Source organism: Nannospalax galili, unplaced genomic scaffold (assembly GCF_000622305.1).
Source record: "Nannospalax galili isolate Female #2095 unplaced genomic scaffold, S.galili_v1.0 scaffold518, whole genome shotgun sequence".
Classification (NCBI taxonomy): Eukaryota; Metazoa; Chordata; class Mammalia; order Rodentia; family Spalacidae; genus Nannospalax; species Nannospalax galili.
In genome coordinates this window covers 7100-24163 of record NW_008342851.1, presented here as the reverse complement: position 1 = coordinate 24163, position 17064 = coordinate 7100, and the positions used below count along the sequence as shown (strand labels likewise).

General features: G+C 39.7%; 1 protein-coding gene across 1 annotated transcript in view; it reads right to left on the bottom strand.

Moving 5' to 3' along the window:
- Nucleotides 1–5963, bottom strand: part of Nln (neurolysin) — a gene marked incomplete at its 5' end in the record, with an annotated part of 44465 nt that extends 38502 nt beyond the window's left edge. The window contains 4 exon segments of the mRNA XM_017799577.2: nt 1793–1910; nt 1912–1953; nt 3048–3148; nt 5857–5963. Coding sequence (XP_017655066.1) covers nt 1793–1910; nt 1912–1953; nt 3048–3148; nt 5857–5963 — 368 coding nt within the window.
- Nucleotides 5964–17064: the final 11101 nt, after the last annotated feature.

Sequence of the window (17064 nt, the reverse complement as noted above, 5' to 3'; positions counted from 1 at the left end):
CTATAGAAGAATGAAACTGGACCCTTATCTTTCACCTTGCACAAAATTCAACTCCAAATGTGTCAAAGACCTCAATGTGAAAACTGAGACTCTGGAACAGTTAGAAGAAAACATTGGCAATAACCTACAAGATATAGTGTAGGAAAAGACCTTCTAAATCGGACATCAGTTGCTCAGGAATTAAGGAAAACAATCCTCAACAATTGGGACCTCATTAAACTAAAAAGCTTCTGTACAGCAAAAGAAACCAAGAAAGTGAAAAGAAAACCCACATAGTGGGAAAAAATCTTCACCAGTGATACATCTGACAGAAGTTTAACATTCACAATATATGAAGAAGTCAAAAAACAAAGACTCAAGAAAACAAATGACCCAATTAAAAGGATCCGAACAGAAGAGTTCTCAAAAGAAGTAACCAAGATGGCTAAGAAACATCTTTAAAAAAGTGATCATTTCCATTAGTAATTAGGGAAATGCAAATCAAAACCTATTTTTTTTTACAGCATGATTATTCTGTTCTTATTCTACTAGTGGGATGAGGGCTGGGGCGAGAGGGTCAGTTACTCGTCTTTCCTTTTATAGGCTGCTGTACCATGAAAAGCTCAAGTGGGAATGACTGAATGGCACACAGAGATCTTGGTGTTTGAGCCCAAGGTAATAAATAGCTGGGAAGTGACAGGTCCTTGCAAAAACAAACAAACAAACAAACAAACAATTCCACGGTTACTTGGGCAGGCAGGACTATGGTGGAGCAGGCTAGTTGAGTCAAAATCAATTTCTAATTTTGTCTTTTAGTAATAAAACCCTCTAATTCTAGCAAATGTTTGTTAACCAAAGACTACATTTATCAAGGCTGGAGAGAGAGCTCAGTGGTTAAGAGCACTTGCTGCTCTTTCAGAAGACCAGAGTTCAGTTTCAGACCTATGTCAGGCAGCTCACTACCACCTGTACCTCTAGCTTCAAAGGATCCAGAAATGCCCTGTTCTGGTCTCTGTGGGCATCCACATGCCACATGTATGCACATGTATGTACACACACATACACACACCTAAATAAATAATAAATCTTTAAAAAAACCCTCTATGCTCTGAGCTTCTCCTGTAGCTAAATATAACTATATATGGTATTTGGGTCAATGGGATATGAGCGGAGATGATGTATACCACTTAAAAAATATTTTATTATTTTTATTTTGTGTGTATGAGTGTATTGCCTACATGTATGTGATTGCACTCGTGTCGTGCAATGCCATAGAGGTCAGAAGAGGGCTTCAGATTCCCTTGGAACTGGATTAAGGATGGTTCATAGCTGCCATGTGGGTGCTGGGAATTGAACCCAGGTTCTCTGCAAGAGCAGTCAGTGCTCTTAACTGCTGAGCCATCTTTCAAGCCCCAGATGTATACAACTTTTAAGTCTTCTAAAGATGTGGTATATACTTTTTTCTTTCTTTCCAACAGGCTGCGTAATAGTTATTCCCAGAATTGACTTGGGAAGTCACTTGTTCAGGAAGGACAGATATCTTACCAGCTGTGGACTGCAAATATGGGAAAGGAATACAACTTCATGTTTAATCTATTCTATTTTTACTAAAAACAGTTTAGCCTGTGGTCACAAGCAAGCAAATTGACAATGAGGAAAAGAAAAATCTAAATGTCTTGTTAGGTATGAGGAATTAGGAAGCACGAAGCACACACAATCTGGAATATCAGTGTTGGACTGGATTTCAGTATTGGTAAATAAAGGAACTATTTTCCTTGTTATCTTTTACTGAAAACGGAGACAAACACAGTACCTGTTTGCACCTTGTATGAAAAGCCATTTCCATCTTCCTTCTTGTTTCAGGAACACAGCATTTCTTCATGACAGGAAAATAGTGGGGGTACTTTAAAGTAATTTTATACTTGTCATCTGTTTTTTTCTAAACTGTCAATGAAGTCATCAGGAAGACCACCTGCAAAAGATCATCTTCTCAAACATCAATTTCCCACTCATTAGTGGTTTATTTAGCACGGGCACAGTGCTTTTAAGTAGCTCTAGAAATTTGCTGTGATAATTGCAATTCAAGTAAAATAACAATTGTATGATATTATTTTGATTTTGTTGGAATGGGGTGGCAGCAAGAAATCAGGTGGCCCAGAAAATGATTCATTCACAGCATGAACAGGTTTCAGTGTACCTGTGCAGATGGTATTTTGATGGAGAACAGGCAAAATTAAGGCGAAAAATATCTAGACCAGAATAAGATATCAGTTTACACTACAGTGTAAGGGACTTGTTGGCTGTTAAACACTAACCTACTAGGAAAGATTAGGGGTAAAAAGCATGTGAAACTTCTTTTGGTCTTTCTCTAGAATTAGTATACATTCTTATTAACGAAAAGTATACTTTTGGCTGTTTTCATTCTTTTCTGTAGTAGGGGTGGTGAAGTTAGATACTACACTTTTTACAAGGAACGGGGTCTCACTATGAAGCCCAAACTGGCCTGGAACTTGATATGTAGGTCAGGCTGGCCTTGAATTCACAGAGATTTGCCTGCGTCTGCCTCTGAAATGCTGGAATTAAAGGTATGTGCCACCATGCCAGGCATTCTAGACAATTTATTTTTATTTTATGCGTATGAATGTTTTGCCTGTGTGTGTGTGTAAGTGCACCTGTGTCAAGCAAGGTCCGTGAAGCCAGAGGAGACTGTAAGATCCCCTGGAACTAGAGTTACAGATGGTTGTTAGCTGCCATGTGGGTGCTGGGAACCAAACCAGGACTTCTGCATGAGAAGGCAGAGTTCTTAATGTTGAGCCATCTTTCCAGCCCCAGACTAGACTATATTTTTGTTGTTGTTGTTTGTTTTTGAGACAGGGTCTCCCTGTAGCCCCAGCTGGTCTGGAACTCACAGAGATCTGCCTACCTCTACCTCCAGAGTGTTGGGAGTCAAGATATGAGCTAGCACACCCAGCTAAATGGAACTAAAATAGTTTAGAAGGATTCTTTGCACAGTAATTTAGGTTGCAATCTGTAAGGTGACATAATTTAATCCAGCAAAACAATTTACCAGTTCAGTCTTGGAAAATACAAGGAAAGTATCATCCTCATTGAGGTTCTTGTTGAAGTCAATACATAACTCACTCATTCTTTTCTTAATTGATTTGATTTCCTGAAATGAAGGCAAACATACAGGGCATTAACAATGAAAAACATTTTCACTGCCATCAGCCAAAATTATACCTGAAATCTAGATCTGTCCATCTCAGAGGTCCGTCCCTTCTGAGAAATGTACTTGGTGAAGCAGCTGCCACCAGTCTGTATGTCATACCTAGGAATCTGTGTAGAATACTCACAGAAGAGCAAGTCTAGTGATGATAGAAATTAGTTGACAAATTTGAAGAACTAAACAAATTATGGTGTTAGAGCAAATCAGCATTCAGCGTGTTGCACACAAAATAAATAGTTGCTGAGTAAACAAATCTAGTAGACCATCACCACTGAACATATTTCTAATCTCTTCTACTCAAATCTTCAATTTAGTAATCAGTATCTGGTGCTGAAGTAAATTAAGAAGATCTGGGTAATTCTAAGGTCGCATTGGGGGAAAAGGTAACATCTGTATACAACACTTAGGCAAGTGATCAAAGGGAGCAGTAAGAAGCAAACTCCAAGGAAAATTCTAACACTACATAATGATGTTTACTTAAGCCACACAGGTTCTCAGAGCCGGGCCCTGCCTACAGCATCCACTGTGGACTTCTTAGAAATGCAATGTCTTGGGATCCCACACTAAACCTACTGAAGTGCAGACTTTTGGGAGTAGGGTTGTAATCAGGTCTTAACAAGCTCTCCAGGAAACTTTGATGCTCATTAAATTTTAGTCTGCTGCCTAAACACACTTTGTTCAGTGTTGTTTTGGGGCACATCAGTTGCCTCCCTAATTTCTCTTCCACCACTTTCCTATTCTATAGCAGCCATGTAGTTCAGATAGGTAGGCCCTGATACCGGAAGTTCCAGGATTGCGTCCTCTGTACCAGTCAGGTCACCATTCTATCCTCCTGCAGTAGTTACTGATTCTGATAGCTCAAGCCTAACACCTCTCCACCTAACAGTTTTGAAAGGTATCAATTGAGTTGGCGATCCAAAGAGAGGACAAGAATCCACAAGGTGGTGGGGGAACCTCTTCATTCTTCTAACAATGCCAGATAATAAAAGCTACTTGACACAAAGTGGTTCTCCCAGTGGGGTCTTTGCATGGGATCCATCTGGGGTCATCGGGACCCAGAGGTGGAGTTTGATAGAGGTTTTTCTATGATCTTCTGGATGATGGAATTTTTAGATTTACAGGCATTTTTTTTGTAATAAAAAGCCAGCCTTTTGATAAAGACTAACATTGAAGAAGACAGAGCAAAGAATTAGAAAAATCAAGTGGCTAGTGATATCACTGGGTATACAGATTCAGAGCCCATTTGCCTCTAAACCTTCCAACTTTCTTTCTTTGACTATTTAAATGGGATTTCATTTGCTATAACCAAATACAGCTTACTGTAGTTTTCATGCCCTCAAGAGAAGTGAGGATTGACCAGGAAGTCAAAGGGTCAGGCAGGCGACATCAGCTACCTATTTCCTCTAAGTAGGATGACGAAGTCACTAAGGTAGTAGAAAGATGCCAACATCTCTGTGGTGCCTTGAGTCCTACCTGCCAGGGTGACATCAAATAACTGAATAAAGCTCTACAAACTTACTTCCAGTTCTTCCATCTATAAGAATAATCTAGAAATAAATCATGGATTACATCTCCTGTCCAAGAAGAACGCAGTTAACTCAGCCACTAAGTTAACTGCAAAACCTGAAGACTTGATATGCCTTGCACACAGAAAATGTCTGAGCAGCCCTTTTCAGCTGCCTGACCCCTTTATATAAGTGGTACATATTATCATAAGGCATTCCACCCCAAAGTCCTGGTTCTCAAATTCTCTATCAGTAAGAACGTTATTACTGGTGCCTGATCTGTATGTGCCCAAGACAGGGAGAATACAAACCAGCTACCAAAGTCTGGAGCTAACTTAAAGAATATAAAATACAGCAAGGGAAATCAATACAACACACATGGAATAAATAAAACTGGGACAGGACTAAAGATCAATTAGTTATAAGTTGTTTAGTTACCAATCAGGTTAACAATAGTTTTAAGAATTTTTAAATGTTTATGTCTATGAGCACTTTCCGGCATATATGTATGTATACCTCATGTGTGCCTTGTGTCCAAGGAGCTCAGAAGAGACCATCCCCTAGAACTGGAGTTACAGACAGCTGTGAACCACCATGTAGGTTCTGGGAACTGATCCCTGGTCCTCTGTAGGAACAGCAAGCACTCTTAACTGCTAAGCCATCTCTCCATCCCCAAGTTAATAGAATTTAAAGCAGGGGCTGGAGAGATGGCTCAGCAGTTAAAGAGTGCTTGCTGCTCTTCCAGAGGATTTGAGTTCAGCTCCCAGCACTCATGTCAGGTGGCTCACAATCCCTGTAATTCCAGCTCCAAGGGATCCAGCGCTTTCTTCTGGTCCCTGTAGGCACCTGCATACACATGTACACTCCCATATAAGATATACAACATACATATAATTAAAAAATAAATCTTTAAAAAGAGTTAAAGCATTGTATTGTGGGTTATTTTATTAATAACTGCTCTGTTTGCCTATTTGTTGGTTCTTGTTGCATTTTTTTTCATTCTTTCCTCAAATAAGGAAAGGTCAAGGGAAGGAAGGAGAAAACAGGGGGTGTGCATGGGGCAGAGTCATCAGAATGTATTATATATGTGTGAAATTGTCAAAGGACAAAATTTATTAATAAAAACATAAAAGGAAACAAGCTCACATTTTTTACTTGTTCTGGAAGATGGAGACCATTTCGTTTTCCCATTGTAACTGATTTTTCCAGCTATCACTTGGCTTCAGGCTTTATCTTCTTCAAATCACAGTTTTCTTGAAATTAACAAGCATGGCAGTCATTTCTGCTGCAAGGCACATGGTCAAAGAGTCAACTCTGAGATCAAAGCCAGTGTAATGTATTCATCATCTGTCGGGCCACAAAGCACACAGGTGATTATGAGGCAGGCCCTGCTGAAGACTGAATTGTTTTTATGCTTTGGTGAGGCTCTGCTCATTTAAAGTAGAAACATTAAATAAATAAAAGCTAACCAGAATTGTTTTGCCTTGCTTCTGAACCAAGAGCACCCAACACTTGGAAGGTATGATAACAGATGCATTTGTATAGTCTCATTCTGAGCAGTCTTTATGGCCAATACTTTTTTTCCCCCTACAACATACATTCCTTATTACAAATCATCTGGATTTAATTTTCTATCATTTGCTAACCTGGTTCCACTTGAGAGGCAGGAAAAGAAATAATGGGGTAAATTCTGCACAAATACTGTGTAGGACTCTTTTTGCCAAGATACCAAACAAGGACAGCTGGATAAAATCCCAGCAAAAGTCTCCAATACTTCAAAAAATGCCTTCCTGTCACTTGGCAAGGGAGATCAAGGGACTACAGCAGGCTACATGCGAACAAATATCTGGGGGAAATGAGTCAGCACTACACAAAAAGGATGAGGGCTGCTGGCCTGTAAGTTTGAATCCGTATGCAGCAGCACAGCTTTCATTCCAAAGAACAGGGCCTGGAAGAAGCTAGAAAAGTCCCCCAGCCACAGAAAGGGAAATAAAAACTCAAAATTCCAAATCAAGTTGCAGGCTACTTAGCCAGTGTCTTAAGAAGGCTGGTCTGCTGTAGTCCCTAAGAGGAAATGTGACTCCAGACAGACTCAGCAGGTACATGGATTTGTTCTGGCTGAGGGACAGAGAGAGCCTTCTGTCACTGGAGCCTCACAGACCTCCTGTGGGTTGGATATTTTCTCCATGAATGACCAAGGCCATCCATCCTTAAGCATTCCAAATTTCCCAACTAATTAGATTTCTAAATGAATTGTGCTTAGTTTTAGAGACAGCATTTCAGATGATTGGTGCTAGGCAGGTAAACATAGTTGCATTTTAACTAGGGTACCACTTTGAACACTTTGTCTACCAATAAACAATTTGTGTCATAGTGCCAGAGCACTTGCCCACTCATTACTCAAACTTTCCTGAGTTTATATGCTCAAGAGAGGGAAAGAACAGTTAGACTCTTTTTTTCCATTATAACCCTGCTTTGTGTCCCTGTGGAACTGTGAGTCTGTGGGCATGATTGGAGCTGGAACTCTCCTGAGCTGGTCATGGCACCAACTGGGATCCTAGCAGCAGGTGCCTGTAATGGGAAGAAACCCAAAATACCTAGGGAGAAACGTGGCTATGGGCTGGCTCCCTCAGGGATGGTGAGTTTAAAATCAGTGTTCATGAAGATGTCATTAACTTGGGTTCATCTCAGCTGGCTTCAATAGTGCTAGCACGTCTGTCTTGAAGAGTGAGCGTGGCAATAGCAATCTATAGACAGTGAAATATTGCAAGTTGTAAGGCTGGGAGGATCTAGACAGTAGTTATGTATGGTGGTGAGCAGGGCTTGGCAAGGGCTAGGCAACTTGTTAAGGACCCAGGTGAGTAGGCTAAGACCAACAGTAGAGAGCCAGGCAGTGAGGAGCTGAGCTGAACATCTGGTTCTAAGCTTAGGACATAAGCTGATCACATCTTATCAGGTGGCGTGAGTGGAATTCATGGCTACTTCATGGCTATTGTTGATCATGATGGGCCCTATGCTGGTTGGTTTTTGTCAACTTTTCACAAATTTGAGTCACCTAAGAAGAAGGAACTTTGATGGAGGAATTTCCTCCTGTGTATTGGCCTATGGCCATGTCTGTGAAGCATTTTCTTGATTGTTAATGTAGGATGGCTCAGCCCACTGTGGGCAGTGCTGTCCCTAGGCAGATGGGCCTGGGCTATATTAGAAAGGTAGTCAATCAAGAAAGTCAATAAGCAGACTTCCTCCATGGTCTCTGCTTCAAGCTCCTACCTTGAATTCCTGCCTTGGCTTCCCTTGATGATGGACCGTATCCTGTAAGATGAAACAAACTTTTTCCTCCCACAAGTTGCTTTTGGTCAGTATTTTAAAAGCACAGCAGCAGAGAAGCAAAATAAAACAGGCTCTCACTGGGTAGGTTTACATATCTACATATTTGTAGGCAGCAAGTACACTTCAGAAAGCCTGGGGAGCATTAACTCACAATTCACAGACTAGATTAAAATTTACACCACTAACTCTCAAAAAGAGTGATTCAAGTGCCAACAGGTAGAAGGGTATTCTGAGGAAAATCAGCCTTGAATTAGATCTAGTTAAAACATCACTAATTAACACAGTGAAATCTTTAACTTACCACAAAGATGACACTGAACAAAAATCTGACTCAATAACCAGTTAAGCCCTTGCCAGTCAGATTCTGAGGCCTCAGGACATCTCCACAGATCTGTGGTAGGAGTGGGGTGCTTCTAGAATTCAACTGTAGGCACATTCCTGCTCTAGTGGCCGTCATAATAGTATCTCCTCTACAATCCCCAAGCAAGGTCAGAATTACCACCAGAGGAATTTCTAAATAGAATGGCAGTGGTTCTGGATTGTTCTGCAGGAACTGAATCTACCTTCCTGAACAAGGACTTCATCCCTAGAATCCAAACCAAGCCTCAGCCTTCACTGGTGACGTTTCTCCTCTTCAAAGGGGAGAGGACTTTATTAAGTTTTAAATTATATGTCGCCTCTGTGGTGACAAGTTTTATTTTTACCCTTAATTTCTTCTTGTAACAAAGAGCTTTTATATAATACATTCATATGTTCTCCACCCCTTCGAGGTATGCTGTAAACTGATCTTTAGAAGAAAACAAAGGTTAAATGATCTTCCCAACATCATACAGACATCTACTATGAAAAACAGCAGAGGGAAAAACTGTCAAACTGCTTTCCTTAGTACTACTTTGTTCATTATAATTCTTTAAAACCCCATAATAAAAATGAGCAGTTTTCTTGATTTCCCCAAAAGCTCTCTACCTTCTGAGCCACGATTTTCTTCTTTTCTTCACAAGATCTTCACATTCCCCTCCTCCCTCCCTCTCTCTTTCTTAGAGATAGGGTCTCACTATACAGCCCTGGCTGAAACTTTCTATGTAGACCAGGCTGGCCTCGAACTCAGAGATCTGCCTGTCTCTGCCTCCTGGGTGCTGGGATTAAAGGCGTGCACCACTATGTCTAGCTTATATTTCCAGTTTCTAATATATGTAAATAAAAATATTTCCATAAGATTTTCTATGTTAAAAAGAAGAAAGTATAATGTTGAAAGAACTCTTACGATTGAAATTGTAAGGTGGGTGTGGTGGTGCATGCCTTTAACCCCAGCACTCAAGAGGCAAAGACAGGCAGATCTCTGGGTGCTGGGTACTGAACTTGGGTCCTTTGCAAGAGTATTCAGTGCTCTTAACCATTGAGTCATCACTCCAGTTCCCAAGGAAGACACTCTTAGGGAGTGGTCTGCATTCCTGGGCTTCAGGGGTGCAGAATGGCCTTCCTGACAACCATTGATTCAACATGGCACCACAGATTCCATCACAGGATGCAGGCTTCATGAGAGCCACAGTACGAGGACATGGACAGGAGCACACACTGCATGAGGCACATTTCACTGGGGACAAGTTTAGATCCATTTAATATACATTTGCTCAGCTCCTATTTATGTCAGACTATAAGGAAATAAAGATGAACAGCCTCCAAGAACTTAAAGTGAAAGAAAAAAAAGATCTATTAATAGATAATGCTAGTATTACATACTGTGAGTAAAAAAGAGCTTAAATACTTAGATGAGACACACACAGACACACACAGAGAGAGAGAGAGAGAGAGAGAGAGAGAGAGAGAGAGAGAGAGAGAGAGAGACTTTTTATAACATCATGTCTTTCATATTTTTAGGGTAGACGAAAATCTGCATTCAGTGGGGCTGGCAAGGTGGCTCAGTGGCTAAGAACACTGGCTGTTCTTGCAGAAGACCTGGTTCAAATCCCAGCACCCACATGGCAGTTAACAACAGTCTGTAACTCCAGTTCCAGGACATTTGGCAGCCTTTTCTGTCTGAGGGCATTACATGACCCGGGTGCACTTACCCACATGCAGGCAATACACACACATATGATAAAAATAACAAAAACAGAGCTTGAGAGATGGCCCAGTGGTTAAGAGCACTGGTTGCTCTTGCAGAGGACCCAGGTTCAATTCCCAGAAACACATAACAGTTAACAACTGTTCCAGGGTATCTGATGCCCTCTTCTGACCTCTGCAGGCATTGCATGACACATACATTTACCTACATACAAGCAATATGCACTCATATGCATAAAATAAAAGTAAATAAGCCAGGTGTGGTGGCGCTCGCCTTTAATCCCAGCACCTGGGAGGCTGAGGCAGGTGGATCTTTGTGAGTTCAAGGCCAACTGGTGCTACAAGGAGACCCTGTTTCGAAAAGACAAAAAAAAATAGAAATTAAAATTAAAAATTAAAAATAAAAACAAAAAACCCAACTAAAGCAAAGAGGAACGAAACCATAGTAGATGTTGCTTTACATCTTGCTTCCCAGGCCTCTAAGGCCTGACAAAATTGTAAGTATCCACAGTACTCATTATGAGAAATGACTACAAAATGAAGAAAGCATGGTAAAGACAAGGAATAAGTTCTGATGACTTTTACACCAGGTTTTTGTTTATGGTTTTAAGGCACTATTTTTTTATTTTAATTTGGTGCTCAGTCTCCATAGCTGGTTAAGAAGGAGAGATTACATAATACATAATGCTTACAAGCACCTATACTTGAGCTACAATGTAGATCAGGTAGTAATGTCATGTGCTTAGCACGCACAAGGCCTGGGGTTCAATCTCCAGCTCCATCAAAAAAAGAAGGTACTTAATCTCATGAGCATTGTAACATTACTCGCCCCCTTTTAAATCATTAATTGGCTAAGATGAATGGGCAAGACCAAAACTTGAAGCTTTAAAAAATATAAACAGCATTACAGTAGGTCACTCTATTTCTTAAATCTAGCACGCATAAGTCAACCTTTATTATTTACCTAGCAGCCTACTAGAATGAAACATCATGCATTATTTTAGCATGAACAAACTGTACATTTTCTCACCAATATACCTGGAAAGAATTTATGTGAAACCTTTGGTTCTTGGTAGTTTGTGGTGAATGACTGAGAAACCCATGTCAACACTGGCAAATGCCAAAGCCTCTATTACTTCTGGCTTCTGAGGTTTGGCCACTTTTTAGCTAACAGGATGAGAAAAATTGTTTTCCTGTTATTTTTCTTTTGGTGGGATCAAGTACACATTTAGTATGCTAAAAATGTAAGCAACGTTTGATATCTACGAATCACTATAACTAGAGATATGCAAGTTATAAGGACAACAGTCACCTTTAATTTATTATCTCCCTTTCATTCCTGAAATAGGACATAAACAACACTTTCATTTAATGATACAAGGGATAACCTATGCAAGAGATAAAGGTCCTCAAGCTGTGATAAATACTTTTTCAGTTTTGCCATTTATATATAAACTTGTGTTTTTGTGAGCTTTATAAAATGGTATGGTGTATGCAGGACTCTACAATTTTTTTTTCTTATACTGTTACTAAGACTGAGCCACACTGTTCCATGGTTGCTATATTTGTTTCACTGCTATAAAATATGCCACTGTATACATATATTGTACTTGAACCAGTTTCTTGCTGAGGAAAATCTGGGTTATGTCTGTGCTTGGCCATTATAATGCTGCTAGGAGCATTTGTCCAATATTGCCTAAGCACATATGTAAAAGGATCTCTAGGAAAACCCTGAGGTAGGATTGAGGAGGATATGCTAGGTCATAGAGAATTTAGTATCATATAATACTGTCTCTGTGTAAGCTGTTCCTTTTTTTTTTTTTTGGTTTTTTTGAGACAGGGCCTCCCTATAGCCCCAGCTGTCCTGGAACTCACTATGTAGTCCAGGCTGGCCTTGAACTCACAGAGATCCACTTGCCTCTGCCTTCTGAGTGCTAGGATTAAGAGCATGTGCCATCATGCTTGGCCAGTTGTTCATATTTTTAATGAGTTACACTTGTATTATCAGTGCATGAACATTCCCACTGATCACATCCACAACGGTACTTGGCACTGTTGGAATTCTTAATTTCCGCCAATCTCATGAATAAAAAACAGTAACTTAGGTGGTCCTCATCTGCGTCTCCCTGATTACTGAGGAGGTTGTAGATCTTTTCTTATGTTTAATTACCACTGGTGCCTCCTCTGAATCATCCTCTCACACCATCTGCCCATCTTTTCACTGGGATGTTCTTTTGCTACCGACTGCAGCCGTTCTCCATATGTCTTTGGATGCTTTGCTAGTGGAACACTCCAAAGTTCTCTCCAGCATTTGATTTGTCACTTTATGAATAAAAGTTCTTCATTTTAATGTATTCAAGTTTATTGTCCTTATATTTCATAGTTAGCTCTTTCTGTATCTTGTTTAAGATAAACATCCCAACCAGATGTCATAGTTATCATCCTGTATAAAGTTATAGAAGCTTTAAACTGTAGTCTTTTAATTTAAGACCTTAATGCACTTGGAGTTATTTTTCAGCTTGTTGTGAGAAGGAGATTCAGTGTTATTTTTTTCCACATGGCTAGCTCATGTTCTAGTACTAATTACTGAAAGCTTCTTTTCTGAATCTGCCACTAACTTTTTTCTTACTTTAGTTTGATGAACATTTACTAAATGCTGATTTTGTATCAGGCCTTCCAGAGGTACAAGATAGAGTCCAATGTATCAATATTTGCTTTGTAAGTACACCTGGTGTCTGGTAAGCACTTATCAAACACTTCTGTCAGTGTTGGAAAGTTACTTTTTCTGACCTCCAGTCTCTACACTTTGAAAAAGGCCTGCCTCACAGATAGGTGTGAGGGTTAAATTAGATAGGTCTATAGCTATAGATGTAAAGTAGTGTTACCAGTCACCCACTGGGAAGAAGGGATTAAGACAGCAATGTGATTAGCTTTATGCTATACTGCAATTTCTTTTATTCATCTGAGTTAATGAATTAGTTATTTGGAGGTTTTCAAACATGAATGACTATAAACTAATTGGTACTCCCCAGACAGAGGTGTGACATCTGAAATTTGGGCACATTCCTATGACTAGTCATCAGTCTTAGTCAACTTCTTGTTGCTATGACAAAATGCCTGAGACAGTCAACTCACAAGGAGGGAAGGATTGTGTTGTCTCACGGCTCCTACCTATGGTAGTGGGTTATGTTGTTCTTTGGGTCTGTAACAAAGCAATATGGTACCAAGTGCAGAGTGGAGCTAAGCTGCTTACTTCACAGTGGCTGGAAGGGAAAGGCAGAGGCAGGAAGGGGCTGCTGTGTCAGCGTTTTCCTCAAGGGCATTCCTGCAATGACCTAGCTTCTCTCCACTAGACCTTACTTAAAGGTTCCACCACCCCTCAACTGTGCCAAAGGCTGGGAACAAAGCCTTCCACACACGGGACTTTGGGAGGCATTCAAGGTCCAAACAAACGCCATCCAGAAATGAGGTTATGTGACTTTGAAGACAGACCATGAGATGTGACATAACTTTGGTGTGGTTTGATGGAACAATAACATTGGAGTTCTGAGTCTCCAGCAAAGAAGTCCTACCATCCTGATCTGCCACAGTGTAAGGAATACCCCAACTGAGCTGCAGAGAGACATGGGAAAAACATGGGAAAACATGGGAAAACGTGTCTTACCAAACCATAGTTGTTGAAGCTCTAACTCTCAATGTGACTGTATTGGGAGATAGATTTTTGTAGGTTAATTTAGGTTAAAAAAGGTTACAAAGCTGTGATGTGAATCAGTCAGAGAAGGAGATATTTATTTCACCCCTTAGTATATACAGTGAAAGATACAATCTGTAAGCCAGAGTGAGAGCTCTCACCTCAGACTTCCACAACTCAAGCTAACCAAGACAGCCCAAGTTACTTGAATAAAGGTGCTAGAGTAGTGCCAACACACTTCAACCCCAGCTACTCAAGACAAAACTATACTGAGATCCTAACTCAGAACTGCCCAACCAATTCATTTCTAAAATCCAGATCCACAGAGACTCTGAGAGAAAATAGAGTGGCTGTAGATCTTTCTGGCCACTAATAATTAAGGTAATAAGTTATGTATCTGTGATGGTTTGAACGAGACTGTTCCACATAGGCTCCAAATATTTGGATATGTTGTCCCCAGTTGGTGGTGCTGTTTTGGGAGGGCTTAGAAGGTATGGCTATCCTGGAGGAAGCATGTCACTGGCGGATGGGCTTAGAGAGCTCTTAAGCCTTGCTGGATCTCCAGTTGCTCTCTTGCTTCCTGTGGCTGCTTGAAGATGTGAGCGCTCTGCTTTCTGCTCCTGCTCCAGCCACCTCTTGCCACCATGCCTCCAGACATGAGAGACTGTAATTCCCCTGGAACTGTAAGCATAAATAAACTCTTCTTTCTATAAGTTGTCTTGGGCAGTGTTTCTATCACAGTAACAGAAAAGTGACTAATACAGTATTAATGGCTGACTGCAACCTTTATTGGGCATAGATACACACAAAGAACTATGAAACTCAATTTCACATTTCTCCCATCTGAGTACTAGCAGGCCCACCCCTGCTTAGTTTCTGAGATCTGATGAGTTTGAGTGTGGTCAGGGTAGTATGGCTACAGACCATAATATCACATTTCTATTCATTTAATCTTAAGTAAAAAAAATGACATTTTGTATCTGATTACTTTCTACATTGGCGGTATCCTGGGGACTCAGTTATTGTTAAGACTAGTTTCATTTTTGTAAAGCATGGCTGAATTGCCCACTTTGTATTAATTTAGATTCCTATTTATTGGGGCTGGAGAGATGGCTTAGTGGTTAAGGGCACTGACCCTTCTTGCAGAGGATGTGTTCGTAGTACCAACATTGCAGCACACAACAGTCTCTAACTCCAGTTCTAGTGAATCTGATGGCCTCTTCTAGCCTCCAAAGGCACTGAACTCACATGGTGTACTTATATACATGCAGTTAAAACACTCATTCACATAACTGTTTTAAATCTTATCTATCTAGTTTGATGAAGGTTTTATGTGTTATATCATGGTTGACTGATTTCTTTCATAGAACTAGAGAAAAACATTTAGAGTATTTGAAATATATCTAATTTTGTCCACTATGTATGAATGAGATGAAATTGATCATTTCTAATATATCAACCCTTGTAGAAAACTGATGTTGATAAACTGTTGCAGCTGTTTATAAAAACTGTCTATTTGTCATGGAAGGTGTTTAAAAATAGCTAAAGTCACCTAATGAATCCCAGTGCAAAAATAAACAGAATAATTTTCATTATTCTGATATAGCCTTAACACACATAGCAGAAAACTCTAAAAATGTTCACACATGTGAGGATAACTCCTCCATCAGAAAGAGAAAAAACTATGGAACCAAATCTGAAACTACCTTAAGTTGTTATGAAAAAGTCCTGAAATGAATCAACCCAAGTAAATATACAAATCTGATGGATGCACTGGTGTCTGACAGGTCAGCATGGTGTGCTCCAAACTTAGGAATGGATCCGAAATGTATACTAAATTTAAAAGTAGGATAAGGAAATCTAAAGTGATGACCTTCCATATCGCAATAACACCCCTAAGAATAGGAGAAGGTAGACTAGTAAGAAAGGCATTACTTCAAACAGGAGCAAAGTCATGACAGAGGGCTGAGGCCAAAGGTCAGTGTAGAGGGCTTGCCTGGCATGGGGCCCGGGGTTTGATCCCCAGTGATGCCAAAAGAGAGAAGGGGGAGTGTTAGAGAATAATTTGAATAATAAGGAATATTATAAAATTATTTTCATTTGTTATTTTTATAGTTCCAGAGATGAACCATTATGAACCATATTGATGATAATAAATTACAGGGTGAAAAATGATCATCTGGTATGAGAAAGCATACACTGTGCATGTCTTACAAGTCAAATTCCTGGTGATACATTCTGTAATAACCTGTAAATTAAAAAGCAGTTAAAAAAGTTTTTATTCCAATTGTCATAAGAAGAAACAAAGGAACATGCTTGTGTTTATAATTTTGCAGAAAAAAACATGTACAATAAACACAAAATGTAAAATATCAGTAGTTGTCAGGAACTAAGTTGTCAAGAAAATAAAAATTTGAAGCAAAGAAATGCTGAAAATGCTAGGAAGCAAATGAACACTAGTGATTAAAAAAAAAAGAACTCAAGACCAATTAGCCTAGAACATTTTTTATGTAAAAGTTCTGTGAGTCCAAAAACACATTAAGGATGACAGGCAGAGTGACCATGGCATATCTATAGCATGTCATCAAAAGTAAGGGCCAAAACCACAAGATCCTTTGGAATAAACAACACGGTCTCATTGCATTTAATTGATTTGGTCTAATATAAACCATGTAATATTTTGAAAGGGCAGGTTTTCCCATTGAGCTATGAAGTTCACGATGGCTAGATTTACAGATGTGTGCCTCAGTCTTTAATACTAAGTGAATGAAGTTAGTGACTCGGTGTGAACCTAAGTGATATAAAATAACACTACTGAGGGCTGGAGAGATAGTTCAGCGGTTAAGAGCACTGACTGTTCTCGCAGAGGACCCGGGTTAGATTCCCAGCACCCACATGATGGCTACAAACTGTCCTTAACTCCAGTTCCAGGGAAATCCGAAGCCCTCTTCTAACCTCTGTGGCATTGCATGACACAGGTGCACTCACATACATGCAGGCAATACATTCATACACATAAATATAAAAATAATAAATAAAATGTTTAAAAAAATAAAATAACACTACTACACAGTGCCAATTATAATTTTTGGAAACAAAAATCTAGAAAAATTTGAATACTTTTTATCCTTGGTCTTCCTTTAGTAATGAAAACTAAAGTCAGGGTCCCACACATACAAATCATGTGCTTTACTATGACCTAGACCCCCAGTCCCTGTGTTATCTTTTTTAAAATTAAGATTTATTTTATTATTTACTTAATTGTGTGT